General features: G+C 48.9%; 11 protein-coding genes across 11 annotated transcripts; 4 read left to right on the top strand and 7 right to left on the bottom strand.

The window, feature by feature from the left end:
• Positions 1–240: 240 nt before the first annotated feature.
• Positions 241–4,710, top strand: EDB91DRAFT_1104994 (CPSF A subunit region-domain-containing protein). The gene is made up of 13 exons (XM_041317406.1): positions 241–495; positions 553–944; positions 991–1,278; positions 1,329–1,507; positions 1,561–1,922; positions 1,976–2,388; positions 2,436–2,677; positions 2,727–2,939; positions 3,109–3,277; positions 3,327–3,446; positions 3,498–3,704; positions 3,755–3,880; positions 3,932–4,710. Exons 1-13 carry the CDS (start codon positions 270–272, stop codon positions 4,634–4,636), a joined length of 3,642 nt encoding a protein of 1,213 aa, XP_041182072.1. The 5' UTR covers positions 241–269; the 3' UTR covers positions 4,637–4,710.
• A 15-nt stretch (positions 4,711–4,725) lies between these two features.
• Positions 4,726–5,707, top strand: EDB91DRAFT_602351 (OsmC/Ohr family). Its single transcript, XM_041327839.1, has 4 exons — positions 4,726–4,972; positions 5,045–5,201; positions 5,260–5,444; positions 5,532–5,707. The coding sequence occupies exons 1-4, from the start codon at positions 4,859–4,861 to the stop codon at positions 5,589–5,591; spliced, it is 516 nt and encodes a 171-aa protein (XP_041182071.1). The 5' UTR covers positions 4,726–4,858; the 3' UTR covers positions 5,592–5,707.
• EDB91DRAFT_1298038 (malate synthase) lies at positions 5,530–7,736 on the bottom strand (the record flags this gene model as incomplete). Its single annotated transcript, XM_041324941.1, has 7 exons — positions 5,530–6,294; positions 6,350–6,554; positions 6,605–6,739; positions 6,819–6,914; positions 6,976–7,149; positions 7,205–7,340; positions 7,391–7,736. 7 exons carry the CDS (start codon positions 7,734–7,736, stop codon positions 5,824–5,826), a joined length of 1,563 nt encoding a protein of 520 aa, XP_041182070.1. The 3' UTR covers positions 5,530–5,823.
• A 76-nt stretch (positions 7,737–7,812) lies between these two features.
• On the bottom strand, positions 7,813–8,990 carry EDB91DRAFT_602347 (WRB/Get1 family). The gene is made up of 5 exons (XM_041327838.1): positions 8,723–8,990; positions 8,483–8,663; positions 8,245–8,427; positions 8,101–8,181; positions 7,813–8,034 (listed from the first exon to the last, which is right to left on the bottom strand). The coding sequence occupies exons 1-5, from the start codon at positions 8,804–8,806 to the stop codon at positions 7,982–7,984; spliced, it is 582 nt and encodes a 193-aa protein (XP_041182069.1). The 5' UTR covers positions 8,807–8,990; the 3' UTR covers positions 7,813–7,981.
• Positions 8,991–9,229: 239 nt separating this feature from the next.
• Positions 9,230–9,802, bottom strand: EDB91DRAFT_1104986 (ribosomal protein L39e). The gene is made up of 4 exons (XM_041317405.1): positions 9,729–9,802; positions 9,615–9,673; positions 9,522–9,567; positions 9,230–9,463 (listed from the first exon to the last, which is right to left on the bottom strand). The coding sequence occupies exons 1-4, from the start codon at positions 9,729–9,731 to the stop codon at positions 9,416–9,418; spliced, it is 156 nt and encodes a 51-aa protein (XP_041182068.1). The 5' UTR covers positions 9,732–9,802; the 3' UTR covers positions 9,230–9,415.
• A 67-nt stretch (positions 9,803–9,869) lies between these two features.
• On the top strand, positions 9,870–10,698 carry EDB91DRAFT_1104982 (uncharacterized protein). Its single transcript, XM_041317404.1, has 5 exons — positions 9,870–10,093; positions 10,154–10,194; positions 10,250–10,281; positions 10,335–10,433; positions 10,483–10,698. Exons 1-5 carry the CDS (start codon positions 9,941–9,943, stop codon positions 10,575–10,577), a joined length of 420 nt encoding a protein of 139 aa, XP_041182067.1. The 5' UTR covers positions 9,870–9,940; the 3' UTR covers positions 10,578–10,698.
• EDB91DRAFT_1243630 (ras-induced vulval development antagonist-domain-containing protein) lies at positions 10,693–12,212 on the bottom strand (the record flags this gene model as incomplete). The annotated part of the gene is made up of 5 exons (XM_041322321.1): positions 10,693–11,156; positions 11,188–11,552; positions 11,605–11,676; positions 11,726–11,949; positions 12,006–12,212. 5 exons carry the CDS (start codon positions 12,210–12,212, stop codon positions 10,693–10,695), a joined length of 1,332 nt encoding a protein of 443 aa, XP_041182066.1.
• A 489-nt stretch (positions 12,213–12,701) lies between these two features.
• On the bottom strand, positions 12,702–13,860 carry EDB91DRAFT_1045615 (kinase-like protein; the record flags this gene model as incomplete). Its single annotated transcript, XM_041313202.1, has 2 exons — positions 12,702–13,762; positions 13,812–13,860. 2 exons carry the CDS (start codon positions 13,858–13,860, stop codon positions 12,702–12,704), a joined length of 1,110 nt encoding a protein of 369 aa, XP_041182065.1.
• A 3,341-nt stretch (positions 13,861–17,201) lies between these two features.
• Positions 17,202–18,332, bottom strand: EDB91DRAFT_1104975 (uncharacterized protein; the record flags this gene model as incomplete). Its single annotated transcript, XM_041317403.1, has 4 exons — positions 17,202–17,574; positions 17,624–17,919; positions 18,007–18,097; positions 18,147–18,332. 4 exons carry the CDS (start codon positions 18,330–18,332, stop codon positions 17,332–17,334), a joined length of 816 nt encoding a protein of 271 aa, XP_041182064.1. The 3' UTR covers positions 17,202–17,331.
• Positions 18,333–19,959: 1,627 nt separating this feature from the next.
• On the top strand, positions 19,960–20,205 carry EDB91DRAFT_1045562 (uncharacterized protein; the record flags this gene model as incomplete). The annotated part of the gene is made up of 1 exon (XM_041313199.1): positions 19,960–20,205. A coding segment is annotated over one exon (246 nt), but the record flags the coding sequence as incomplete, so codon positions are not given.
• A 672-nt stretch (positions 20,206–20,877) lies between these two features.
• On the bottom strand, positions 20,878–23,529 carry EDB91DRAFT_1298014 (glyoxal oxidase; the record flags this gene model as incomplete). The annotated part of the gene is made up of 12 exons (XM_041324940.1): positions 20,878–21,264; positions 21,315–21,435; positions 21,484–21,746; positions 21,793–21,972; positions 22,027–22,202; positions 22,255–22,610; positions 22,658–22,688; positions 22,745–22,834; positions 22,934–23,061; positions 23,112–23,173; positions 23,225–23,315; positions 23,371–23,529. Coding segments are annotated over 12 exons (1,902 nt in total), but the record flags the coding sequence as incomplete, so codon positions are not given.
• Between the last annotated feature and the right edge of the window lie 3,373 nt (positions 23,530–26,902).

Genomic DNA, 26,902 nt, shown 5'->3' with positions numbered 1-26,902 from the left:
CAAGGTATGCCATATAAACCATACGCTTACCTCAAGCCATTCCTACCTTAACTGTACATGTTAAGAATAATACTCTCATTTGTGATCTACATACTAGAGGTTGAATACACTACGTACTATACGTTGTCTTCGTGAACAACAGAACTTGCCAAAACCAAACAATTATGTCAGCTCGAGTGCAGGTCAGCCACAAACCAAACTACTAAAAATATTTTGTCAACAGTTTGAACATTGGCTTAGACTTGGCTTAGACCACACTGAACTTCGGGATGCATCTATACAACCTAACGCTCCAGCCCCCGACGACAGCTGCTCAAGCTATCGTTGGTAATTTTTCTGGCGCCCGAATCCAGGAAATAATCATCTCTCGTGGCACCCGACTGGAGCTCTTGCGCCCAGATGTTCAAACTGGAAAACTATCAACAGTTATTGCTTCAGATGTCTTTGGCTCTATCCGCTCTCTAGCAGCTTTTCGTTTGACAGGCAGTACCAAGGGTGAGCCCCTCGTACGTATCATTTTTTGCTTTCATCTTATTTATACTCTGTTCTCAGACTACGCAATCGTAGGCTCAGACTCTGGCCGCATTATCATTCTCGACTATGATCCCAAGTCGAGCAGTTTCGTAAAGCTGCATCAAGAAACTTTTGGCAAGTCTGGATCGCGACGCATCGTGCCCGGACAATACCTTGCGACGGACCCCAAGGGCCGTAGCGTGATGATCTCAGCAGTCGAGAAGGCCAAACTCGTGTACATCTTGAACCGAGATGCTGCAGCCAATCTCACGATTTCGTCCCCGTTGGAAGCGCACAAGAATAATGCGATCATTCACCATATCGTTGGCCTTGACGTGGGCTTTGAGAACCCATTGTTTGCTGCTCTCGAAGTCGACTACTCTGAGTCTGATCAAGATCCTACAGGGGAAGCATTTAACAATGCCGAGAAGGTGTGTGTAGTGATTTTCAAATGTACGAGTACTTATGAGTACCTAGATGTTGACATACTACGAACTTGATTTGGGTCTCAACCATGTCGTTCGAAAGTGGAGTGAACCCACCGATCCACGTGCCAATTTACTGGTTCAAGTTCCCGGTGGTCAAGTCGCATCTACAGATCGTTTTGATGGACCGTCCGGTGTTCTGGTTTGTTGTGAAGACCATATTATCTACCGACACATGGATCGACCACAACACCGTGTTCCTATTCCACGAAGACAACATCCTGTTGAAGATCATAAGCGAGGCATCATCATCGTCACGGCCGTCATGCACAAAATGAAGGTTAGTCCTTTGGAGCTTCTTACCATATCTTGCTTAATATGTTTTTGTAGGGTGCTTTCTTCTTCCTCCTGCAAAGCGAGGATGGTGACCTTTTCAAGGTCACGATTGACCACGAAGAGGACGAAGTAAAGGCATTAAAAATCAAGTATTTTGACACTGTCCCTGTGGCATCCAGTCTTTGTATTCTTAAATCTGGTTTCCTTTTCGTTGCATCCGAGTTCGGAAATCAGTACGTCTCTCAATTTATCGTCTCGCGAGATTCTTTTCTAATCTTTCTTTCAGTTATTTGTACCAGTTTCAGAAATTGGGTGACGACGACAATGAACCTGAATTCAGCTCGACGTCGTATCCAGCAACCGGGATGGCGAACCCCACCATTGCCTTACCTCATGCGCACTTCCGGCCACGACCGCTGGACAATCTCGCACTCGCGGACGAAATGGAATCTCTGGACCCGATAATAGACTCCAAGGTGATGAACCTATTACCAAACTCAGATACGCCCCAGATTTTTACCGCCTGTGGACGTGGAACACGAAGTTCTTTCAGAACACTTCGTCACGGTCTTGACGTCGAAGAATCTGTCAGCTCAGAGTTGCCTGGTATTCCCAATGCGGTTTGGACGACCAAGCGGCGTGAGGACGGTGAGTATTTTTTCCGTGGATGCTCTTGAATATCCGTTGATGACTACTTGCAGACGAGTTTGACACTTACATTATTCTCTCGTTTGTCAATGGAACTCTCGTACTTTCCATCGGAGAAACTATTGAAGAAGTGCAGGACACCGGTATCCTGTCATCAGCGCCCACTCTTGCTGTCCAGCAAATTGGTGCTGACGCCCTCCTGCAGGTGCATCCACATGGCATTCGTCATATTCTAGCGGATCATCGCGTCAATCAGTGGTCAGCACCTCAAGGAAAGACCATTGTCACCGCTACGACCAACAAACGTCAAGTGGTTGTTGCTCTGAGCTCTGCTGAGCTTGTTTACTTCGAGCTTGATCTTGATGGCCAACTGAACGAATATCAAGATCGGAAAGCTATGGGTTCAACTATCACAGCTCTAAGCATAGCTGAGGTACCTGAAGGGCGCCAAAGAACACCCTATCTGGTAAGCCATATCAAATGAAGGTTTATCACTTCCTCACACGTTCCTAGGCTGTTGGATGTGAAGATCAGACCGTTCGAATAGTGTCGCTGGACCCCGAGAGCACACTGGAAACCATCAGTTTGCAGGCATTGACAGCACCGCCGTCAACTATTTGCATTGCTGACATGTTGGACGTGAGTATCAACAAGACTCAACCTACCATGTTTGTCAACATTGGTCTTCAAAATGGTGTTCTTCTGCGGACAGTCCTTGATCCTATCAACGGTCAACTAACTGATACTCGGACTCGGTGAGTTGTTCCGCTAATCGGCGAATCGTGGCTAATCGTTTACAACTAGGTTCCTCGGGAATCGGCCAGTCAGACTGGTACGTGTTCAAATCCAGAGGAATCCGGGCATCCTAGCGCTCTCGTCGAGGTCATGGTTGAACTACACGCATCAAAATCTCATGCATTTTACGCCTTTGATTTTCGATAACTTGGACTACGCATGGAGCTTCTCCGCTGAGCTCAGCCCTGAGGGCCTCATTGGCATAGCTGGTAGTGTTCTTCGGTGAGTGATCTTGTCCATCACGTCCTGTCGAAGATGCGAATAGAGATACCGGACGAGCCTCCAAGGAGGACATGCCGAATCATTTTGAATACCAATTGTTCCTACTGAGACTTTCTTCTTTCGTTGTTTGCTAAATCGAGTCTGACTACTGTTTTTGTTTCTTTTTCAGCATCTTCCAGATACCAAAGCTGGGCATGAAACTGAAGCAAGACTCGATTCCATTATCCTTGACCCCTCGGAGGTTCATCTCTCATCCCAAAAATCGTCACTTTTATCTTATCGAGGGAGACAACCGTGTCTTAGGCGACGAGGCCATCAATAAGCGCTTACAAGAGATGGTATGTTTTATCCACTATGTTGTGACTATTGGTCTTATCATTTTCTCAGCGGCAGGCAGGACAGCGGATTGATCAAGAAATGCTTGAGCTACCTTCTGAGATCTTTGGACGGCCGAAAGCGGCGGCAGGGAACTGGGCATCCGCAATCCGCATCATCGATCCTATTGAGGTGAGGTCGTATTAGAACTCATTGATGCGTGAACTCACATGCGTCTTCTAGGGCAAAACCGTTGCAACTGTAACAATAGACAACAACGAAGCTGCTTTCAGCCTTGCTTTCGTACCATTCGCTGCTCGCAACAACGAGCTACATCTCGTGGTAGGCACCGCGCAGGATACTTTCTTGTCTCCGCGGTCATGTACGAGTGGTTTCTTGCGAACTTATCGTTTCACCGATGATGGTGTGGGTTTGGAGCTTCTTCATAAGGTGAAGTAATATCTTGATGACTATCTCGTTTTGCTGATGCCTTCATATAGACTGAAACGGACGATGTTCCTCTTGCTGTGATGGGATTCCAAGGACGTTTGGTTGCTGGTGTTGGAAAGGCTCTTCGGATATATGAAGTCGGTAAGAAGAAGCTTCTACGAAAAGCAGAGAACAAAGTAAGCATACACCCAACTCATACGTTTACCGTGCTCACCTTCACATTTCAGACGTTTTCTACTGCAATCGTTAGCCTCACCACCCAGGGTTCCCGCATAATTGTTGGCGACATGCAGGAGTCAATACATTTCGCAGTATACAAGGCGCCAGAAAACCGACTGCTCATCTTCGCAGACGACACTCAACCAAGATGGATTGTTGCGGCAACGATGGTGGATTATAACACCGTCGCCGCAAGCGATCGCTTCGGCAACATCTTTGTCAACCGTCTTGATGCAAAGGTCTCTGACCAAGTAGACGACGACCCCACAGGTGCCGGTATCCTCCATGAGAAGGGTATACTGATGGGTGCCCCTCACAAAACGAACATGTTGTGTCACTTCCACATTGGTGACCTCATCACCTCGATACACAAAGTCTCGCTTGTTGCTGGTGGTCGAGAGGTGCTGCTCTACACTGGCATCCATGGCACCATTGGGATACTCGTGCCTTTCGTATCCAAGGAGGACGTAGATTTCATCTCAACGCTCGAGCAGCACATGCGTACTGAGCAGGGCAGTCTTGTGGGCCGGGATCACTTAAGCTGGAGAGGCTACTATGTACCAGTGAAGGCAGTTGTCGATGGAGATTTGTGCGAGACGTATGCTCGGCTGCCAGGGTCAAAGCAGAGTGCGATTGCTGGAGAACTTGACCGCACTGTAGGAGAGGTGCTCAAAAAGCTAGAGCAGTTGCGTGTGACTGCTAGTGGTTTCTAGGTGTTGTTTGCAGTCATATTGTAGTCTGCTCATTGTAATATTATACTCAACCAAACTATCTTTCTTTCTTGCGATTCGTCGACCGAATGAAGAAACAAAGTTGCTGAAGTGACGTTGCGGGGCGGAATGATTGCGGGAAGCTTGAAATACCCCATATAATCTGAACTCCCACCTGTGTCTTTCCTTCAGCCCCACACATCATAACCTTTGCACAAGGCCAGAATGTTGAACTTCGGTGTACGCAGTATCGTAAACACGTCTCGCGCGCGGGCACTCCAAGCAACGCGGTCGTACGCGACCAAGAAGGCCTCCCCTATGACCCTCAAGAACCACAAGGTGCTACTGACAGACTGAATCGCTGTTAATCCTCTCTGACAATGACGCGTATTTCCAACGCGAATATTATAGTACACCGTACACGCTACCGCTGCTGGACAGGGTCGCAATGGTGAGGTCAAGTCATTCGAGGAGACCCCTTTCTCTCTCCGCCTCGCAACGCCCAAGGCTATGGGCGGCAAGGGTGACGCTCAGAACCCTGAGCAGCTATTCGCTATGGGCTACGCATGTACGTAGGATGTCGAATTCGCGTGATCACTGAATAAGTATATGCGTCACGCATCTAGCATGTTTCCTCGGGGCCCTGCAGATGATGGCAGGCAAGATGGGAAAGAAAGACGCCGCAAGGAACGCCGTTATCCACACGACGGTGCATCTCGGACAGGCGGAGGGGCTTGGTGGGTTCGGGCTGGCCGTGGATATAAAGGTCGAGGGTGTGGAAGATGAGGAACTGATTAAGGCCGGTCACGAGGTGCGTTTTGCCTACTCACGCGTGTACTCCGGTACACACGCGGAGGGAGTCTGGTTTGTGACCTACTGACTGTGGTATTCCTCTCAGGCTTGCCCCTACAGTCGCGCGCTCACGCATGGCGCAGTTGTGAATGTTTCCAAGGCATAGTTGGCATTGTAGATTTCATGTGACTTATGGTTCCGGCGTATCAGAGAATGATGAAATGTAATGCACGCTGCACGTACGCTAAACATAACATCTTTAAATTCGTGGCCCAACCATTAACAAGTTCGTATGATACTACAAGTACACAATATTTCGGGGCTCGTGATCATTAACAAACGACGAGGGACGTTAAACAAAACCAATCAAAAAAGAGGTACATGCATGCGCAACGCTTTTACAAAACGCTCCTGTACCACTTGTTCTCGACACCATCAGCCATCGTCAAGTACGGCATTAAGTCGCTCGTCAAAAATTCGCTCGGCCATTGTTGCCTGATTTGATCCATGAGATATTTTGTAGCAATCTTCAAGTGATTGTCCTTGATGCCCGGGGCAATCTTCTTGATTCCCGGCACCTGCTCTGCGATGATGCGGTCGACATACTGCGGAGTAATCTGCTCTCCAGTGTCAAGACGTGCATCGTACTTCACCCACTGCCAGAGCTGCACGCGCGCAATTTCAGCAGTAGCAGCATCCTCCATCAAGTAGTTGACAGGGATACAGCCATTTCCGCCAATCCAGGCTCCGCAGTAGGCAAGAGCCACAGAGACATTGGAGCGAACGCCGTCCTCCGTGATCTTTCCGGGAACATTGTTGCTCAACAAGTCCGCGGCAGCGACTTTCACATCTTCACGTCGGACGTGATACTACAACCAATGCGTGAGCAATAAGAACAGGTAAAACAGTACCGCCGATGCGAACCTGGTTAGGACCTAGCATATTTTCGTCAAACACTTTGCGAGCAATATGATTGATCAAGGGGTGGGCAATCCAAGTGCCATCGTGCCCGGCGGTAACCTCGCGGAGCTTGTCTGCTCGAACCTTTTCCATCGCCACCTCGTTGGCTTTGGGGTCATCCTTGATAGGAATTTGAGCAGACATGCCACCCATAGCAGCGACCTTCCTCCTAAAAGTACAGTGAGCGCCTATGACCATACACACGGAAGGTGGCATTACCTGTGACAAGTTTGGATCAAAAGACGCACATAGGCATCCATGAAAGGCACCGTCATAGTGACATCCTTCCTGTCAGGTAACACGGCGCTTTTGTCTGCCCGGCGCTTCTTGATGGCACTGAATATATAATCCCATCTAAAAATATACACGTGAGTGAGTGACTGACCCATGACATGGATGCGCAACTATGTATACGCATATGGTTTGTCCTCACCTTCCGCAATTCAGTCCGGCAGAGTGGTTTCGTAGCTCGAATAGAATTTCTTCCATTTGGAACGCTGCGGGAAGCGTCTCGATGAGGACGGTTGCCCTGATCGTGTTGTGGGGTATCCCAATATAAGATTGAGAGAATAGGAAGACAGTCGTTCCACAGACGGGCTTCGAGGTAGTGCTCCATCTTGGGAAGATAGAAGTAGGGGCCTGAGCCACGCTTGATGAGCTCCCGGGCATTGTGGTAGAAGTAGAGGGCAAAGTCGAAGAGAGAACCCGAGATAGGGGTGTTGTCGACCGTGACACGCGTCTCGTCCAAGTGCCAGCCCCTAGGTCTAGACCGCAGAATGAACGACCAGATGCGGAGCCAGAAAATGATCACAAACGTACCGAACAAGAAGCGCCGCTGGATTCTCAGACAATTTGTATTGCTTCCCACCTGACTCGAAATCGATCTGACGCTTGATGGCGTCGCGCAAGTTGACCTGGCCATTGATCATGTTTGCGAACGTAGGAGCACTAGAATCTGGATATACTATATTAGCGTAATACTTGGCATCATGGACAGTCGCGAACCTTCAAAATCTGCCATGAAGGTCTTCGCACCGCTGTTCAGAGCGTTGATGACCATCTTCCGGTCAGTAGGACCGGTAATCTCTACGCGTCTATCTTCAAGGCCGGGTGCGGGGGGTGCACAGTGCCATGAGGGCTCAGAACGGATGTGTGCTGTTTCAGGAGGAAAGTCGAGAGGTACTCCTGAGTCAAACCTGCGCTGTGCAACATCGCGAGCGACCAGGAGGCTCTGTCTGGTAGACTCGAACGTCCTATGAATGGCAGCGAGGAAGGCAAGAGCGCCATCGGTGAGAATATCAGCTTGCGCCTTCTGGGCGACCTTTGTGTGAATCTGAACGCCTGCAACCATGATTGAGAAAGATGAGTACGGTTGTGGTAAGTTAGGAGATTGTGCATTATGTACTAGTCTCGGGACTCCGACACCGCTGGTCCTTCCGAGCCGACGTCATTCTGAGGCATGTGTTTATTTCTGACAACAGCAATTTACGGGACACTGGAATTGAACAGACCGTCGTTCCGCGACACACAAAGCCTACAGATAACCATAAGAAAGTATTGGATCTCTTGCGGGGCTCCGCCACTAGTTACTCCTTATCACGAGCTCTTGGAGCTGGTTTCCATTTCTACGGCGACTGGTTCCGAAGGCGCTGCCGAAAGGAACATTGGAATAAGTACAGTATCCTATCGATGGATATAAGTAGAACTCAACTCACCAATCATATTTTTCACCGTGCGTTCCCCGACTTTGATGACTCTCCGGCAGGCCATTTGCCACACCCCAACGCTCACGGAGCCTGGCCATGGTCATTCATTGAGCTTCGCGAACTAAAAGTGCTAATGACCGTGGGATTGCTAACCTTTAGGTGCGAAAGGAAACGCCATCCACCAGGCGAGTGGACCAAGCCAACCAGGAGGCAAGTAGAATACAGCAGCCTTTCGATACCACCAGCCAACGAAGAATGACAGTCCCGTCGTAAAGACCCACACCAGTGTGTTGAACTTGACTGAGAATCCAGTCTTGCTGGACGTAAGCTCCCCATCTATGAAAAATGTCAGTTCGTCGGCATAGTCCAGCGAGTCGTGGAGAGCACATACTGAGCTTCTCGAGCTCTGCTAGCCCTTTGTCAACAGTCCTCCTTAGCTTCGCCCACTTGGCAAATTGGTCTTGCGCGCTCGTTTGCAGCAGCTCTTTCTTCCCCGTGAGGAGCTCGGCTTTCAGCTGACGTTGTCGGGCGTATGATGCATTCATGAAGATTCTGCTATAGAGATCCCATGCCTAGATGAAAGAAACAATCTATGAAATGCTGCGTATAGATTATTTAGAAGACCACTAACGAATTCAAGGAGGACAGATTTGCCGATCCATGAGATGAGCTCAGTGAGAAAGACGAGCGCGAAAATCGTGAAGATGAGAGACATGATGAACACGGATATGAGAGTAAGGGAGACGGTGCCCAGTGGAAGTACAAGTAACGAGCCTTCAAGGTGCTCGGCAAGTTTAGAGAAACGTGAACGTCAACACTGCATACAGCCGAACACGTTGACACTGCACGGCGTTCGCACCGGATCATCGTGTTTACCAATTAGTAGACAGTCGAAGGTCATATAATATCTCATTGCTCAAAACGTTCATGATTCCAACTCTTGACGGACATTAACAAGCCAGCTCCGAAAGTCATCACAGTCTCCCCTAGCCAACCAATCGAAGGAAGATTTGTCGGAATGGGACAATCACATTAGAACGCAAAACGAGGACGCTAATATTACCTTTGAGTTCTGGGTCGACTGTGAAGTTGAAGCACTGAGCACAACAGCCGCCAGTGCACTCTAGGCGACCAGAGTCTCAAGGAGAAAGAAAGAAAGATCATAGTTGCATGCGGAGAAGGTTGTTGTATAGCCATAATATGCCATTAAGCGGTGATACATGCTGCATTGCATTGGTGTGCTGGTGCGCCTCGCTGTGTTGTCTCTGCCTCCCCCACCCGACTTCACAGCTCCAAAAACATCGAGAAAGAGAAAGAAGGCTGCTCAGATGTTGAGCTTCGTGCGCCTCCAGTGACGGCGTTTTGCGTTGTACTGTAAAGTTCCACCTGGGTCAGCAGTACTCTCTGCTCCTAGGATCTTCAGCACTTACTTGGATCTTAGTGTCCGTCTTTAGACGGAACCACTGAGGGATGGGCCTGAAATTTTTGAGTTAATTGCATGTTATGTCAATAGTCTGCCTCACCTGTTCTGACGGCCGGCCTTGGCGAGGATACGCTTCGTTCTGAAGGACTTTTGGGAAGGCTTCAAGCTAATCCACCAGTCAGTACGTAGCCCAACGTTCAGCAGCAAAACACACCATTTTTGTCGATATCGGGGGTCGTTCCTCGCTGTGATGAGACGGTGATGAAAAATAAGGTTATCGAGATGGACTCACTGTACAGTTGCTGACTCAGCGGCACACACGGAACTGGCTCGCCTTCATCCCACGCTTCCGGTATCCGAACGGCTCTGACGACGTGTTTAAACTCACACATACGCACCTACACGACCTTTACTTAGTACTTGACCATGCAGTTCCTCAAACTTTGGCTCTCCGTGTTGGCTTTGGCAGTGTGCGCGCTGGCAGCGGAACCGCCGAAGAAGCTGGAGATTGCAGTCACCTACTTGCCTGATGACTGCCCTGCAACGGCCAAGACTGGGGATGCCATCAAGGTTCACTACGTGAGTTTTAGGTCATGACCTATCTGCGTTGCATGGATTCACATGGGGCATGAATTGCAGACTGGGACGCTGTTCTCCGACGGTAGCAAGTTTGATTCAAGGTTAGAATAAAATACTTTCTTTGTTTGCGGATTGACTAAATTCTCTTTCATACAGTCTCGATCGAGGCCAGCCGTTACCTATCAAACGTGAGCAATTCAGTTTGCATCCAGTGACGCGTGCTGATCGTATACCTATCTAGTCGGTGTGGGTCAGGTCATCAAAGGGTGGGACGAAGGTCTCCAAGGCATGTGCCTCAATGAGAAGCGTACCTTGACGATTCCTTCAGACATGGCCTACGGTTGGTATATTCCGGCAATCTGTAATGCGTATACTCAACCATGGTTTAGGTCCGCGTGGATTTGGGAATGTTATTCCTGCAAATTCTGCCTTGGTCTTCGACGTTGAGCTCGTCAGCCTCGAGAAAGCTCGCGACGAATTGTAGACAATTATGGTCCTGCATGTTGCACATTGCACTTGATAACGAGCACTGGCATTTATTGATATTAATCGTCCCGACGGATCAAATATACAATTTTGCATTGGATGAGTATCAACCATCACTTTGGCTGCGTTTGCGGCCCCTTGAGCTTCTCCGTCACAAGCTCACTGAATTCCTCCCTGAGGATAGCCTCCCGTCTCTGCCTCTCATCTTTCTGCAACTTCAATATACCCCTCTTCTCCTCCGCACTAATAACCTGGTTCTCTTTCCTCATACGCACTGCGTTCATGCGCTTGTGTCGGCTTCCACTCATCACATAGCCAACCGACTCGAACGTGGCAATTTCGTCCGAGGTAAGACCAATCTCACCACGTCGTGGAATACGCGAGTCCGTGTCGTCCTGTAAGAAGGCGGCCATGGCGCTACCTTCACCGCGAAGTAGAGCACTGCCATAAGCACGTTCGTCAAACTTCTTCGTGATAGCCTTGTATAGCGGTTGAGGCCCGACATCGTCGTCGTCGTCAGTCATCATCATCATCAAAGTCCTCGTCCGCCGCTTGTTCGGCATGTGACGGGATGGTGCTTGGTGGTGGCATAGAGCCAATGCTCTGACCAGCCGTAGATGAAGAGGCAAAGGGTGCAGTGGTGGGTTTCTCTACCCATTCGTCTTCTTCAGATGCACGAGCGGGGGATGGGGTACGGCTGGGACTTGGGCTGCGAGGATGGCTTTTGCTTTCGCTTTGCCGGCTTTTCTCTCGGTGTTCTTCCTCACTGTCGTAGCTCCGGCGTCTGCTAGGCGCTCGGCTTTTCTTTTCCTTCTTCTCCCTCCGTTCAGCCCTGTCCTTCTCTTTCCGCGCACGTTTTCGTTCCTTGCGTTCCTTCCGCTTGCGCTCCTCGTCGCTGTCAGAATCGTCTGTGGGCGTTTCTGACCGGTCACGTTTAGATTTTCCGCGTGCTTTTGAGTCGCGGGAAGGTGAACTGCGAATGATTTGAGTACGCCAAAATGATAGGGAGTGAAATGTAAACTTACAGTGTCCTTGTTGGAGCTTTGGGAGAAGAAGGCCAAACACTTATTGTCGAAGCTTCTCTTTGTACTCGACGGCTAAACGATGATCAGTATATCATAATGATTTCGATAACTGCAAACGTACCTTTCCAAATACTCACTCCCCCCTCCACCATACGACCCACCAGCATGCGGTGGTCTATCCCTCCCTTGTCGGTTAGGGTACACATTCTCCTGATTCCGCCAGGGAGCCTCAGCGGCCAGAGGTGTGGCAGGGCGCCTATAGTCTGTGTACTCGGGACTTGCCCGACGCCGTTCTCTGCTTCTGTCTCTGTCACGCTCCCGTCCTCTATCAGCGCTCCTGTCACGCTGCCGTCTGTCATCATCCCTTCTTCTATCCTCTCCATCCCTTTCCTTATGCCTACTATCATCCCCCCTCCTGTCCCTCTTTTGTTCTCTGCTACGGTCCCGTGCTCGGTTCCTGCCGTTGTCTCTTTCTCTTTCTCGTTCAGCTGTGTCGTGGTGGGGTGCTGTGCTCGTGGTGAAGGGGAGCGTGCACGTCTGCGGGAGAGGTTAATATCTTTTGGGTCTTGAGGGACTAAACCCATGCGTGAGGGATGTACGGTCGCCATGTTCAGTAACTACTTGGATTGTGGGGAGAGTCAAGGAGGATGCAGTGGTGAGCGCCTGCGAAGAAAAGCGTGGGAATCAATTCAAATGTCCTTCTTTCTCGAAGTCCCCTGAAATTCAGGTTTCGAGAATTTGCTCGTGTCATTTTACATAAGTAGCTATGGCAGAGTCAAAGACCTGGATTGCAAACAAGGGTGTAAAGTAGCGAAAATCATTACTTGGTATCAGAACGTAGCTAGTCAATATGATACATACAGTGATAGGCTGAAGTAGTGTGCAAATTGAGAGGTGTCCAGAGATGAGAGATAGCCGTACAGGATGTAAATTATTGTTTGAGAGGATATTGCCCATCGAGAATAGAAAATGTACGAGTACGCCGAAGGTACAATCGAGCTGCGGGTATTGACTTGTGGAGCTCGATGTCGTACGTGCTGCCGTGAGGGTGTTTGAAAAAGGCGATGCGATACGGGAGCCGCAGAAAGTGCAGAAGCTCATCCATCCACCGACATCATCATATCGTGCTTTGAAAGCCTCCTCCTCGAGTCCCACCGCGTCAAATATTGACGCGAATGCTCCTCAAACACCTCGCATCCTTCAAAGAGACTCTCAGGTACCATATCCTTCCGTTGCTCCCAAGGCTTGAGGTCCACCACCTCCACGCGATCGATTGCGATGAGTATCATCCCGAAACTGTAGGCATCAGCCAGTAGCGGATCCTGGCACTCTCCGCGGAGGACTTCCGGGGCTGCGAATGGCCGTGTACCTGGGTGTATTTGCTCCACCTTCTTTTGTGGAACTGTGGCAGATCCTTTTCGTGCTAAGAGTTGGAAAGGATCTACAGGCTCATCTGTTGGTGAGATGAATACCGAGTCCATAGACACAGAACGTCCAAAGTCAAGAAGTTTGATAGTGTCGGAGGAGTTCGTCACTTGGATATTTAGCAGTGAGAGGTCCCCGTGACTCAGCCCAAATGAATGTAGGTGCGTGATGCCATCGAGGAGCTGGTTGTGGAAGTCGATTTTCTGTTGTCGAGTTAGAGCTGGTCTCGGGCGAATAACCTCATATAATGTCCGTCCATCGATGTACTCTAACACCATACCAACGTTCTCCAAGCAGCCCAGAAATGCGGTGATGTTGCGGTGTCGCGACACCGTGGTATATACGCGCAGCTCTGCAAGGAATTGGGTTGTCACATCTGATGCATTCGACTGCATCTCTCCATTGATCTCGAGCTGTACAACATCGGGTTTCTTGACGATGCACTTGAATAGCTCAGAGGCTGAACCTTGTGCCACAGGGGCGAGGTTCGCAGTAGGGTTTGGTGGTGCAGAGTAAGCGGTGGGAGTAGGGAATGAAAATATTGACGTTGGGTGACGTGGTGGATTGTACACGGGTATCGAGGGGTTAGGGGATGACATTTCTTTTGCTTTATCTTCCTCGACCTTTCGATTGAAAAGACCATCGTCTGGTACTACTGCTACGGTCTCTTCTGATGATGAGAACGACTTGGTAGACGGATGAACTGGTTTCTCGTCTTCCTGATCTAACTCGACTGAGCCACGTCAAAAATCAATGATGTATGCCAAACCTGAGCAACTCACCCATCCACCAGTTCTTCTTGGACGTCAGCGTTACCCTCTTGATGTGCATTTTAGCAGCTTGCACAAGAGGTGATTGGGGGAGACGGGGCACGGGCGAAGGATATACTTCAGACATATTTGTGGGAGCCCTTGATAATGGCAATACACGTTGCATGACACGAACGTGAATTGAGTATTTATACCAGTGCTTGCTTGACAGCAGAACTGAGTTACTGAAAGAACGTAATGCGTCAAATTCAATGCCTTATTTTGGCTTATCACACTGAACCTTATTAGAGCGTCTCTTTCCCCGCAATCTTTATTTAACACATCACACAGACTATTCCAAGGCGTTTCAATGGCATAGACTAAGCTTCACTGCTTGTAAAAACAGAACCCTAGGACGGTTGACTGTCTTGTCTTAGACTCGTAATTTCAAACGTTGCTTCATCAAATCCGAATGCCGGCAGCGAGCGCTCGAGCTCAAGCACTTGCAATTGAACGAGCTCACAGAATGTGCTTCATGTTAGCCAGTTGCAAGAACGTGGCCATCGGTCCCGCAGATAATTTCCTCCATAAATTTTGGATGACTGAGATTCTTGTAGTGTTATTTGTGGTCGTCCCCTCTGTCGGTATTCAGCTCATGTGTGGGTCTGGCAAGAGAGACTATTAGCGACGCACAAGTTAAAATGCTAGGTGTCAATGGATGTCATTGACGTGATAGCAGAAAATACTAAAGTAAGATAAGAAAAAAGGGAACATATAGAAAAAAAAATCAAAAGAACCATACGTGTGCTGTGCATCAATTAATGACTGTCGTCGGTAGCAGGAGACACACAGCAGAGAAACAACACCACACGAACCCACCGTTTGGGGTTCTTGATGCGTCTAGCCTTGTCACTAGCAGTTTCCGGTCGCCGAGCAACATACAATGCCTACAGCCGAATTATCAGCCACCAGCCACTGGGAACATAGAAGACATACCTGCTTGTCCCGAATTGGAGCAACTTCAACAATACGAGGGCTGTGATGAGAGGACATGCTTCGCCTTGGGCGTTGCTGGGGTTTGGCTGGTTCATCTGTATTTGGTCGAGAATGGTGGAAGAGGGAGGAAAGGCGAATGAGGAGTGCGCGTGGACCTGACTCCGCGGATGAAACAAGAACACCACGGTGGCGATGTGCAGAGGGATGAGGATGCAGTCGTCCCTGGGCCATAGTGGAGGACTGAGAGCATACAAGTCAGAACAAAAAAATTGAGATGATGGTGACGCACACGAATGCGGTCTGGCGCGTCATCAAAGAACCCTTGTGGTACTCCACTCGGACGTGGGCTTTGGAGTTCTTTTGGTGCCTAGTTAGCGCGCTGTCAGTACTTGAGAAAGAGTAGCTGATGTGTTGACGCTCACGTTAGGTATGGATAGGAGGTCTTCGAGGCTAGCTGCATTGAGGATGGCATTAATGTCCCATACGTATGCGTTTTTGTCATGGCAAGTTGTGGCTAGCAACTTTCCATCAGCGGAAAATACTGCACTTGCACTTCTGGTTTCTTCGTCTTCATGCTTGAGCGTGAGGGGTGGACAGACCGGGAGGTTCATGTCGAGATTCCACAAACGCACTGTTCTGTCCCATGATGCGCTCGCAAGGAAACGGTCGTTCCGAAACAAAGCACGGTGATGGCATGGACAACGTCTGTATGACCTTCCAAAACAGCGATCTGCTGCCATGTGGCAGTGTCGAAAATCCTAATCCAGCCTAACCCTGTCCGGAAGATAAACTTCTTTTCATCGGACATCCAGGTCAAGCTCCAAACTGCCTCGCGGACTTCGATTAAAGTGGAGAGCAACCGGCCCATCTTGGCATCCCAGATTTCAATTCCATGCGCGTTGTTGTATCCGCCTGTCGCAATTTTTGTTGCATTTGGCAAGTAGCTTACCGTGTACACCTCTTTCAAGTGCTCCGGATTCAGCCACAGGACAGGCTCGCCGCTCCCAACATCCCACACTCTCGCTGTTCCGTCATTTGATCCGCTCACCACTCGTTAACCATCTGGACTCCAGCACAATGACCGCACAGCTCGAATGTGTCCTGTCCACTTAGTGATGACCTTCCCCGTTTCAACGTTCCACAACCTCACCGTCCCGTCGCCGCTTCCGCTTGCAACAATCTTGCTGTTTGGAGATAATGCTATGGTGATCACTCCTGACAAATCCCCCTCATCTCGCCAGTCGTCGCCTATTTGTGCGCCGCTCTTCAGGTCCCATAGTCGGAGGGAGCCGTCCAATGAACATGTGATGATGTGCCGTCCGCTGGGCAGGTGCACAGCACCTCGTACATGGCTGGTATGGCCTCGAAACGTCTGGAGGGGAATTACTGTTGACGTCTCTTTCATCTTTGCAGCGAGGGAAGACATGGTCTGTGCTCGGGGATCTCAGCGAAGTTCCGAAGATTGACAACTATGTCTGCGAGAGTAGCTCGCTGGGACCTTGTTTTACTCAGACTGAGTTGTCGTTGAGGTTGTTTTCGGGGGCAGAGATTCCCGGTGAGTTGATTGGCCTATCTGCATTGATCTCAACTCTTGTCAATAGAAGCGCAGGTGTTGCTTACGAGATGGCCTATTAAAGGATTTCGATCCTCAAGCACAAGACGACTTTGCGATGGTATGCGCAGGAATTGCTTGCAGGAGATCTTCCTGGATCCCAGTTTCTGGTCAGCGTGTGATCCTACTCAACGGAAGAACGAGAGAGACGAACTTATAGCTGAGACAGTGGACGTGCATCAGGAAACCCACTGCCGAGCGAAGTGACTTGCAGCAGCTTGTAGCACAGCGCTTCTTTTGAATCGACTGTAGCAGCTTGTAGCAGCCAGTAGTAGCTGAAAGGACTAAAGCCGCCATACTGGCTCCGGGACTTGTTCAGTCAAAATTATAGTTTTAACTTCAAATGGTTTAGTTTGATTTGCTACGACGTGCTACCCGAGCTCCTGTAGCATTCGACTACTACTGTAGCGGGGTTTTGCTACTGCGCTTCGGCTTGCTACGTAGAACTATATGGTTCGAAATGTCCCACTGATGTGTGATTTGGGTCGAGAGAGTTGTGCAAGTGTTCGTTGAGGTCGTCTACTAAGGTGGGTTGTCGTCGTGCTTTCTTGACAGCTTAAACGTGCTGTGCTGGCGAAGCGCTCAGGACAGCGACTCGCGCCACATGCATCTTACTACACCATGTTCTGCCTTGACGGTTGCCTGCGGTAGCACTACGGACAGATTGTCTCGGGGATATGATATGCAAATGTATATACACAGCAGTGTACAAAAGCGTCATCCACGGTGGTAGTGTTGCAATGGATGAATCGATAATGTGAAAAAATGGCAAGATTTCGCTGAATACCCGTCATGGAGGCCCTCATCTATAATGTGGAGTGCGAGCAACCCAAGCCTAAGGTCCATATCATTGTAGCACTACATACATACAAATTTTTAGAAATCGTATTTACTTCAAGTTGACCCGCGGCCGCGTTCACTCTCTCTAGCTAATCTCAGTAGGTATCAAAGCGGTCTTGCTCGCGCGACCGCCTCTGCTGACACGTCATAGCTAATCTTGTAGGTCTCTTGTGCCACAATGGTATTGGAATCGGCGAACGTTTTCGTGGCGTCTCGTGAACCGGGCCTGAAATCACCCATGCGGATGGGTTGCCCTGATCGCCTCGAGGTCATCACCTTGCTCGCGGTATCCTGAGACCAACCCTTTCCTTGCGCGACTCGGAAAACTATGAGCAGCATCGCAATTATCTGGGGCGTTATCAGCAGCGGGAATGCCTCTCCATTTACCAGCGCACACCTGAACCTGAGTCAGCGACTCAATAAATGTCTCCGATATTGGATTATTTAGAAGGAAGAGAGTTAGAAATGCCACCGAAAACGTAGAATAAAGAGCGGCGGATTCAACGACCATCGCGGCAATCGACGTGTATTGAGTGCCGTAGCTGGAGCCGAGAACTGAGGAAATGCGGTAACGGTATGTGAGCAGCCGAAGTACGATAGCGATCGTGACGATTATGTTCAGTGCGAGTGAGATGCTCAGATAGGGGACGGTGTAGTTGATGTTGGTCGAGAAATACGGGGAAGTAGTGGTGACTTGGAGCAGCCACAATATTCCCAGAACTACCCGGTGCGATGGTGAGCGTTGGATACAGTCATAGACATAAGAAGGAAGTGACTGACCGACGGATGCAAGGAACACCAGACCAGGGAACAACATGAGGATCCACAGTGGCACCCTGCACCCTCTGTAAATTACTATGCAGCGCCAAACCTGCACTAAGATATTAGCGGTAGCATTTTCAACATCAAGTACTACTCACGACCAATCCATCTGAAAGAATCATCGTTATCAGGCCACTGACGTTTCCAAGATTGTCTACAGGAAGGGCGAACATGTCGTTCTCAAATGCGTTCGGACCACCTGTATAATTGCGATCTTGAATGAACGCGAGTTGCGTGAATTCGGCCAGCGATGCCATGAACAAGGTGCTGACGATGAAAGTCATGGTGATATACAGGAGTAGGGGCAGGTGCTTTTTGTAATTTGTGCGGGTCGTCTGCCGGAAAAGGAGGTGAAAGCACATAAAGTACAGGGCGACATTAATGCCGTAGGCGACGGCGCTGACCACTGTACCCTGCAGCCAACCTTTCTCTGCAAGAAGGGTCTCAGACGATTCGTCTGGTGTCCAGCTTGATGACATGATGATTCAGATGATGAACTTCTAGACAAAGCCGGTGTGTGGTTTGAAGAACGATGATATCCACTGGCAACTAGTGTTCGATGTTGGCGCCTCGTTAAATAATGCAGGTTATACATCAGTTGTGTACTCCCGAGATCTCAGTTGGGCACCTGCCGTGTAGCCATCATGAATGATCATCAAAGCTGAAGCTGTTGAACGTTGAAGCTTGCACTTGCAACGCATGGCGGAGATAAGTAACACTGATGAATCAGAGGACACCCACCGCATCAGTGCAATCAGTGATGCGCGATAGAAACATCATAGAAAGATTTCATGCACAGTAGCTAGAAGGTAGCACATTGCAATTGGATAAATAGCAAACAATTTGCAAATAATCTCGGTATACTATTATATAATTATAACAGCCGAACCATATGGTACTTACGCATCGCAATCACCGCTGGGCGCTGATGGTTTTTCTAGCGGGCTGGTGAAAACATTATGCGTCATGGTATCATCAGTTCACATCAAGTCAACTTCCACGCCCATCGCAGATCTAAGCACCTTCGCGCTATGTTTGATATATTTACTCAAAGATCAGAATTGCGAAATCAAGTATTAACCCTGCATCATTAATATTCCTCGAAGAAACTTACTAGTACGGATCGGCCAGACAAACACTGCCGATTCAATTTGGGCGATGGAAACAGCTGGAATAGCCCAAGTCCTCCTTCTCGTGTATAAAGTTTTGAACATTTGGTCGTCGTCAGGGGCAAAATAGACTTCAAATCTGTGACGACACGTACCAGACTTGGTACAAAATTGTCGGGGTTCTCGCAGTGCTGCATGGCGGCCCTGGCATTTCGCATGACTATATGACCGCTCTTGTTGAAATCCACGACCGTCAAATCCAACATCCCCGTTATATTTTACGACTAGGTCGGCATCGGCATGTCTGTCTTCGAAAGCTTGGCGGAGAAGCACAAAGAGTTCTGGACGGTCGATCTGTTCATGGACGAGTTGGACAACCTTCTTGTCCAACTTGGCGTGTAGAATGATTTTGATCTTTTGGGTCGCTCCTGAGGAGCGAAGTTGGCGGCACACTATGCCAGCCAGACACCCAGCGGGTCTCAAACACCTCGTCCTCACCAGTGGAGCCCTGTCTATGGCACTGTGGGAGAAAAGCACCCGCCAGTTTCTGAACGCCTTACCCCGGCAGATGCTAGGGAAACTTTGGAGAAGCATGAGAGAGAATGGATAACGGATAGCCCTGAGTATCAAGAAGCGATGGGGGTGTTCTATGAAAAGCATGTATGCGAGACCCCCTGGCCAAAGGAGTTGGAGACGTCTTTTGCAGCCATGATGCAAAATCCAACCGCGTATAGCACGATATAGGTAGTGTCCCGACGTACCTTTCTGACATCTGCTGATCGTTATTGTTGCTAGGATTTGACCATCAGAGTTCGCCATCACGGGCACGCTGAAACCATGGTCGTGCCCGGAGCAGATTCACACAATCACAACTCTCACCCTCCTCACCAACGGTGCTAATGACGAAACGCAGGACGTCTGCGTCAGTCCTTTCTTCCACAGAATCCCTCATGTGAAGTGGGCGCAGTTCTCGCAGCGTCACTTGCCATTCCTGGAGGAGGGCCGAGGCGAGGTACTTTCAAGTTCCAAGTGGTGGCCGAATTCCTGACGTATCTTTGAATCCTGTAAAATATCTAACAAGGCATGGAAAGAGAATGGCGTGGATAATTACAAAGATTTTTCTCCTCTCATCTAGCGAAGAATCGAGCCGAGCCGAGGCATCGTTCTGTCCTAGCTTCCAGTATCGACAAAAGTTGGTTTTATCAAGGTGGCGCTGGGCACCAATGCCACTCGATTCCATTTTATTTTGTTCATTCTATTACATAAGATACTTCTTATCCATGAGGACAGCCAGCGAAAAACGAACAAAAATGACTGCCCACCGCTCCGGAATAACATTCAACTATGAACCACTGCCGAGGTAAGTGTGGCACATTGTTCTGTGGGTCGTATTTAGGAGTACAAACGATGTGTTTGGGCACACAGGACTGGTCGGGGATCATCCGATCACATATGTATGCCTCTCCTGTTACTCTTCCATCCCAACAATTTTAGTTCTTACTTCTTAATTTCTATCGAGCCCAAGCGAACCAAGGTCGAGTAGGGTTGATGGTAACTAATCCTTCAAAGCTGCACAAACGGAACATCAGGACTCGGGAAAGCTAGATAGTTGTCTGTCTTGTCTCGGACTCATAATTTCATATTGGCGCGATCCGAATGCCGGCAGCAAGCGCCAATTGAACGAATGACATTCTGAACTTCAGACGATTCACGAATCAATGCGCGTTCTATGGTTGATGTACACGACCGAATGTATGATGTAGTGTCCGTGATTCAAAAACGATATGCAAAGGTATCAAAAATATGGGTAACGCGTAGTCCATAGCATGTCTGTAACTCAAAACATGACGCGTACCAGCTTGCTAGCTTGAAAAAAGTAAGATAGCGGAGACCGCTGCGATATATTTCATAATGATGACCAGAACGCTTCTGGAAGAATGGACCAGGAAGCTCGTGCCGGAGATCTGCTTTTGTCCCTCCTGGTGTTGAATAATGTTCGCCGATGGCAGACTTTGCACAGGAAGCATATTCTGTTTCTCGATCTTGCCAGACCCGCACATGACCTGAATACCGACGGAGGGGACACTGTTGACGACCACGAATAACACTACAAGAACTTAGTCGTCCAAAGATCATGGAGGGGATTCAAATACTTACGTGCGGGACCGGGAGGCAAGACGGCCGCGTTGGGAGGCAACTGGCTAACATGAAGCACTCCACTTCCATCGAGGTTTCCCGTGAAGGTGCTTTGCAACTGTACTGAGCGCATGCCCATGTTCTGCAGCAGATAATCAATTATCGTATTAGGCGACTGAGTTTGTCATACCATCGTATGCGTAGAGAACCCGGTCCTCATAACTATAACTTTGGCTGTTTGGATGCTGTCTACGTTACCGAAAAGATCCGCCAGTGTCAACGTGACGTTGAAATATGAGCCGCCGTAAGAGAGCTGGTTCGGCAGACCCTGAGGTTCCGGTCGACGTTGATTGTAATATGAAGGATAAAACCGCTCCATTCGATATTCGGTAGGATACGGTGCGGTGGTATTCACGTCACTGTTGGGATTGGAACCTGCCACCAAGACTGAACCTAGAAAAAAATTAACGAAACTCTCATCTGACTGGATTGCCCCTACCATCTGGAAGTAAGGTAGCCGAGGAGTGATACATTCGTGGGATGGAACTCGAAGAAAGTCCGTACCGAGACCAGCGTTTGCTGGCTGGTGCCCTTGGATCATAGATAAGTGGCGCCAAAATTGGCTGGTCAGCGTATGATTGGCCAATGGTAAAGGTAGTGTTTCCATAGCCAGCAGTACCTGGATGGTGTCAAAGACGTTACTATGAGCACATTTTAACCTCCAGTCACTAACCAGTCTTTGCGCCGTTCAAACACAGAATTCTTCCATCGGGAAGCAAAATCAGATTTCCCATCGTCCGACCCTCGGGTAAGGCGTCCAACTCGGTGTACTTCGGGGACTGATCAGGGGTAATCTGGACGCAGGAAGAAGATGCTGGAAAGTGAGGGATGTCCCAATTTTGGGTCCACCTGCACTCGTATTTTAATTAAGCCCGACTTACGATCCGGAGGATGGACTTACTGTTCAGTACTAATGTTACTACCACCACAGAACATGAGCGACGCCGTGTAGTTGTTATCCGGGGTCAACGGTAACATCGTGCTCCCAGCGCTCGCAGGATACACGCGAACGGCATCTGGCATATCCTGCAATGGAGTCTCCTTATTTTGGTCCAAATCAAGTAGGACTGTGTTCCAGTTGGATTGAACAAAGAGTTTGCCGGATGGAAGGAGCCATATAAGAGGGAACAGGTTTGTAGGGAGCGTATTCTGAAGGATGGGCGAGACAACTGGCTGACCACGACTCGGAAAGAACTCGTAAGTGGGGTTGGTTTGTCCTGCGTCGCTAACGTAACCTCCATATCCGCATCCTCCAAACTATGGGGATGAGCAGATTAAAATACATCGAAGGTTGGTAAACGTACAATAATGATGCTTCCGTCCTGAAGCGTTTCACTGTGTATGTGGTATTAGTGTGGAGTGACGTGTCGGCCAAGGCCCAAGATACTCACAGGGTAGGATACCAATGCCTTGTAGTCATGGGTGCGACCAAGAACCAATCACAATTGCTGCCATCGCACGGGTTGAGCATCCTAAAACAGCTCAGAATGATTTGCTACGCCATATAGTAGTTTCATACCGGATACTGAAGTACGGCAGGATCATTAGTCTGACATCCCGGAACAAAAATGACTGCATACGATTGTCCTCCATCAAGATCATTATAGGGTGCTCCACCCAATTGGCTTTTAGCAGCATCGCCACCATAAGTCACCGCCTGATTCCCGCCAACGTTGAGCCACGTCCCATTGCCCAAGACGCTTCCTCCCTGCGCAATTGTCGTAAGTATTTATACGGATAAACCAAGAACAAGCTCACCGCGCAGAAAGTGTTCGTGATAACATCCATGGGACGCGTTTGTTTCGAGCTAGCAGACCATTCTAGAGGAGACCATCAGCATCTGAAACTAGATGTCATAGAATGAAGCGAACCTGCAGCCCATGCAGGGTGGCCATTTAATTGCGTCGGGTTGTCTTCCGTTTTGTCGATGATATAGACCTTGTCCTCGGTGCCCAAGGATATCTAAGGTCGAATGTCAACAAAGTCAAGTCAAGTAGCGACCGGCGGGCTGACGTACCTGTTGGCCACTGCCAATACTATTGCCAACGATCTCAAAGGTGTTGACTTTAACAACCTGCTTGGGCTGGCCAGGTGCGTTATTTGCTGTGAGGACACATCCCACAGCGGAGAGAAAGCATAACGCGAGTTTAGACGCGGTCTGCTTAGAAGAAGTGAACCGAAACATGGCGGGCGGTGTGAGGAGAAGGAAGACAGTTGACTGGACGTACCAGACATTGTGCGATATGTATATGCTCAACAGTATTCCAGTGATCAGCCGTGTCCGAAGCCGGCGTCTGGCCGCGCTCGAAATTGCAACATGCGGTGCCGCCAGCTACCAGCACCAAAGATTGGTGTCTCATCGGATGAGTCGACGTGACCATAATATTTGTTGCTGGTAGCTACATAGCAGCAGGCCTGCAACTTGAAAGTACGTGCATACCCAATATCTGGAAGATGCAGGTCAGGTCATAGGTGTGTGCATTACTAATGCATACTAGCGGTAAGTTGAACGCAGCCCAAGTTGTCCGAGTCAGCGTGGCCAGTGGTACAACCGACCGTATTGGTGTATCCTCGCGATAATGATACTGTTTGACAGACTGCAGCTGCCATGTACTAGAGATCGCAAGTTGCTACTGTCGGAATTAGCAGTCCTGAACGTGGCGTAATATCACGAATGAGCATCGGACAAAATAGGAAGGTAGTAAGAGGTAAAAAGTAAGGATCTGACCCCGAAGCTTTGACGTTTGAACCGCTTGGCCCCCTTTGCCAGCTTGCCTCGACGCTACATTCCTGTTAGCATAGCTAAGCGTTCAAGTTCGTGCCCATCACGTTGTCTAGGACCTCTTGATCAATAAAGCGCTGTCTTTGACGCTGGGTTGTTTTCCAGAACACTGCTCGCATTCTGATATCCAGTTGTTGGCTGAATTACTGCTTTTTGGTGGCCGCGCACGATGGAGTTTAGCAGACTATACAAAATTACATCCCCAACTGAAAATAAATGTGTGTATCATTCTAAATCCGTTCTAGTGACTTATGAGCAAGACTGATTCACTACCAAGGTTCCGGATAGGGCGAATATTAATGCGCCTTTCCGCCTGGGTAATACCCTGTTCCAAGACGCATGCGTGGTACTTCGATATCCATTCTATGACCACTGCTTCCTAGAAGTTGATCATTTTTTCCCCAGTGACTGACGTTGCGCGACGTCATTGGTGTCGATATTTAGCTGGAAATTGACATCAAAGTTCGATTTGTACTATGCTTATAATCCAAAAAGGCTGTCCGAGCACCGACGGATCGATACAACATTAAGTTGGTTGGCCACCTCTTCTCCTTCAGTAAGTACGCGATCATGAGTAATAGAACGCATCATGGCTGCGCGTTCGAACGCACGAAGCCATCACCAATGTACCTCAGTCAAGCGACAAAGGTACGAAGTTCTGGTACCAAACTCAACTTACACCGAGTGTTGCTCTTATGCCCAAATGACCCACAGATCCGAGGCAAGGAAACGCTGGCATAACCCCGAGCGATAAACTCTTGTTCACCAACCATGATGTGTCGTAACAGAAAGGGAAAATCCTGTGACGTTCCCTGAATCCTTGGGGCATCCCCCACGCCGAAGTTCCCCTCCGCGCCGTTCTGTCGGCTCCTTCCGGTTCCAGAATGAAAGTACGAGATTCACATCATGCTTGAAAGAGCAACTATTGAATTGTCTCCGACAGCTCGAATCCCCGATCAAATCATGGCCCCTGTCGGCTTTAGCCGGTTCCAGACATGAAGTCCAAGCTAGTCCCCATATTTTGATAGAGCGATGCTTTCTGATTGTTCTTTGAACAATGATAGACAATCATGGAATCTCCGATCGAATTATGGCCCCGCGCGTTATGACCCGTCGGTTCTGGAAATTAAGCACGTCTAAAATTCGTAATGCTTTCTTTATATTATGAACCATGCCATGAATGATTGAATTGTCAACTGTCGGACTGCGCAGCATGAGGCAAGGTCCTGAAGCACGCCAGGGAAACTGACAAGGGGAAACCAATTCTGTGACGAACATGGAGTAAAAGATACGCCGTCCTTCGCCGATTCTGAAGCGGAAAAGCTGGCTAACTTGTAATACTCAGGAGAGGAAAGATTGTTGACGCTATTAATACATGACTCCTTTTCCTTCGTTATCGTCGATCGCTTCCTAACTTCCACCTCAGTGTTGTGAGCTGTTGCTTAACGACGATCTCAACATAATTTACCGCCCCGCGCCAACCCCGCGCAAGTGATAGTTTTTCAGCTGCAAATCCTGAGTTTCGAAGCTGCTGCAGAGGTAATGATGGCAGAATGTGCTGTAAAATCACGAATTTCGTACGCACGTTTCGCATTAGGCGCTGGGCGAACCTGCGTGTCTAGGGACGGCTGCTTTCTTCTTCTATAGGTCTGGCTAGGGGAGACTAGCGTGTCCCAAGCAAAAGTCGTACGTGGCTCCTCATTCTAGGACATGCGATATTTGGTAGTCTCGAAACCAGACATTTTAGGAATGGGAGATCCAGCGCAGGCGCTTTCTAGGTTCGTCCGTATTCATCCGGTGTTCCTAGAACGTCTGGTGTTTAGACTAATTTTTTTTGTAGAAGCGCTGCAAGTGAGACACATGTTCAATCCCTCTTCTGGAATACCAAACATACCGATTTAATACGGAACTTCGGAAGTCATCCGAAACAGTATTTTCTCAGCAGCCAGATGAGCATATCTAGGGCGTACCGCGAGTTTGAGACTCGAGCTTCAATATTATATCATCCATTTGTGATGCAGCTTCCTACCAAAGAAAACATGAAAGGATGTTTCGACAAATTAATGCCAAGTAGATCTCACCTCCCGAAAGCTCGTGAGTGTACTTATTTAGATTTAACGGCCGTCGCCCAATCGGGCGCAAGTCTGCCAAGATATGATAGATAAACTCCCGAGTGTCCGCAAGTGTAAAAAGTGACCCGTAGAGATGGTGTGATGTCCAAATATGTGCCATGTTCTCCTGCCCCTCGAATTGCCGGTAAGTCCGCAAAAATGGGTACATTAGTATGAGAGTAGGTAGTAGCACACCTGGATGAACACCCAAGCCTAAATTTACAGTGAACTGACATGGAGAATCCTCTCATGTCAGCTCCCTTATCCTGTACATTAACCAAGGTAGCAGTCATGCGAGCGCATCAGGCCAGAGCAAGTAGCTAAATATCATGAAAGTTGCAGGCCAAAATGACCGCGACTGAGGGTTGAATAGTTATATCTTTAGAAAGAGAAAAAAAACTCAAAGATACTCCTCCAAGTTCAGAACTGCGGCTAGAGATTATCACGGAGGAGCCAAGAGCAAGTGAAGGAACCGCTTTTGAATTTTGGAAAGTTGTCGGTGTCCAAATCGATTCATCGAACACATGACGGTAGGTACTTACTTGTGATCAGCCAGAACCGTTATCATAGAAAGGTGGGTCCAAATTGGGCCTCGGATCAGTGGTTCCCCCTAGGCAGACCGAATAGAACGAAGAGAAGGTTCATGATGCCAGGCT

The sequence above is a fragment of the Suillus paluster genome (genome assembly GCF_016628075.1).
Source record: "Suillus paluster strain FC165 chromosome Unknown EDB91scaffold_5, whole genome shotgun sequence".
NCBI classification, from domain to species: Eukaryota; Fungi; Basidiomycota; class Agaricomycetes; order Boletales; family Suillaceae; genus Suillus; species Suillus paluster.
The sequence above is the reverse complement of the archived record's forward strand: the minus strand, read 5'-3'. Positions and strand labels throughout refer to the sequence as shown.

Coding starts and splice junctions, on each gene's coding strand:
- EDB91DRAFT_1104986 (XM_041317405.1), bottom strand. Junction 9,568..9,614: donor AAGGCCGGCCGTCAGAACAG/GTGAGGCAGACT, acceptor CAAAAATTTCAG/GCCCATCCCTCAGTGGTTCC. Junction 9,464..9,521: donor AGACGGACACTAAGATCCAA/GTAAGTGCTGAA, acceptor GGAACTTTACAG/TACAACGCAAAACGCCGTCA.
- EDB91DRAFT_602351 (XM_041327839.1), top strand. CDS start 4,859: ATGTTGAACTTCGGTGTACGCAGTATCGTAAACACGTCTCGCGCGCGG. Junction 4,973..5,044: donor TGACCCTCAAGAACCACAAG/GTGCTACTGACA, acceptor CGAATATTATAG/TACACCGTACACGCTACCGC. Junction 5,202..5,259: donor ATTCGCTATGGGCTACGCAT/GTACGTAGGATG, acceptor TCACGCATCTAG/CATGTTTCCTCGGGGCCCTG.
- EDB91DRAFT_1104982 (XM_041317404.1), top strand. CDS start 9,941: ATGCAGTTCCTCAAACTTTGGCTCTCCGTGTTGGCTTTGGCAGTGTGC. Junction 10,094..10,153: donor ATGCCATCAAGGTTCACTAC/GTGAGTTTTAGG, acceptor CATGAATTGCAG/ACTGGGACGCTGTTCTCCGA. Junction 10,195..10,249: donor GGTAGCAAGTTTGATTCAAG/GTTAGAATAAAA, acceptor TCTTTCATACAG/TCTCGATCGAGGCCAGCCGT.
- EDB91DRAFT_1104994 (XM_041317406.1), top strand. CDS start 270: ATGCATCTATACAACCTAACGCTCCAGCCCCCGACGACAGCTGCTCAA. Junction 1,279..1,328: donor CCGTCATGCACAAAATGAAG/GTTAGTCCTTTG, acceptor ATGTTTTTGTAG/GGTGCTTTCTTCTTCCTCCT. Junction 3,881..3,931: donor TACGAAAAGCAGAGAACAAA/GTAAGCATACAC, acceptor TTCACATTTCAG/ACGTTTTCTACTGCAATCGT.
- EDB91DRAFT_602347 (XM_041327838.1), bottom strand. CDS start 8,806: ATGTCTCTCATCTTCACGATTTTCGCGCTCGTCTTTCTCACTGAGCTC. Junction 8,428..8,482: donor AGCAGAGCTCGAGAAGCTCA/GTATGTGCTCTC, acceptor CATTTTTCATAG/ATGGGGAGCTTACGTCCAGC. Junction 8,035..8,100: donor CACGGTGAAAAATATGATTG/GTGAGTTGAGTT, acceptor TCCTTTCGGCAG/CGCCTTCGGAACCAGTCGCC.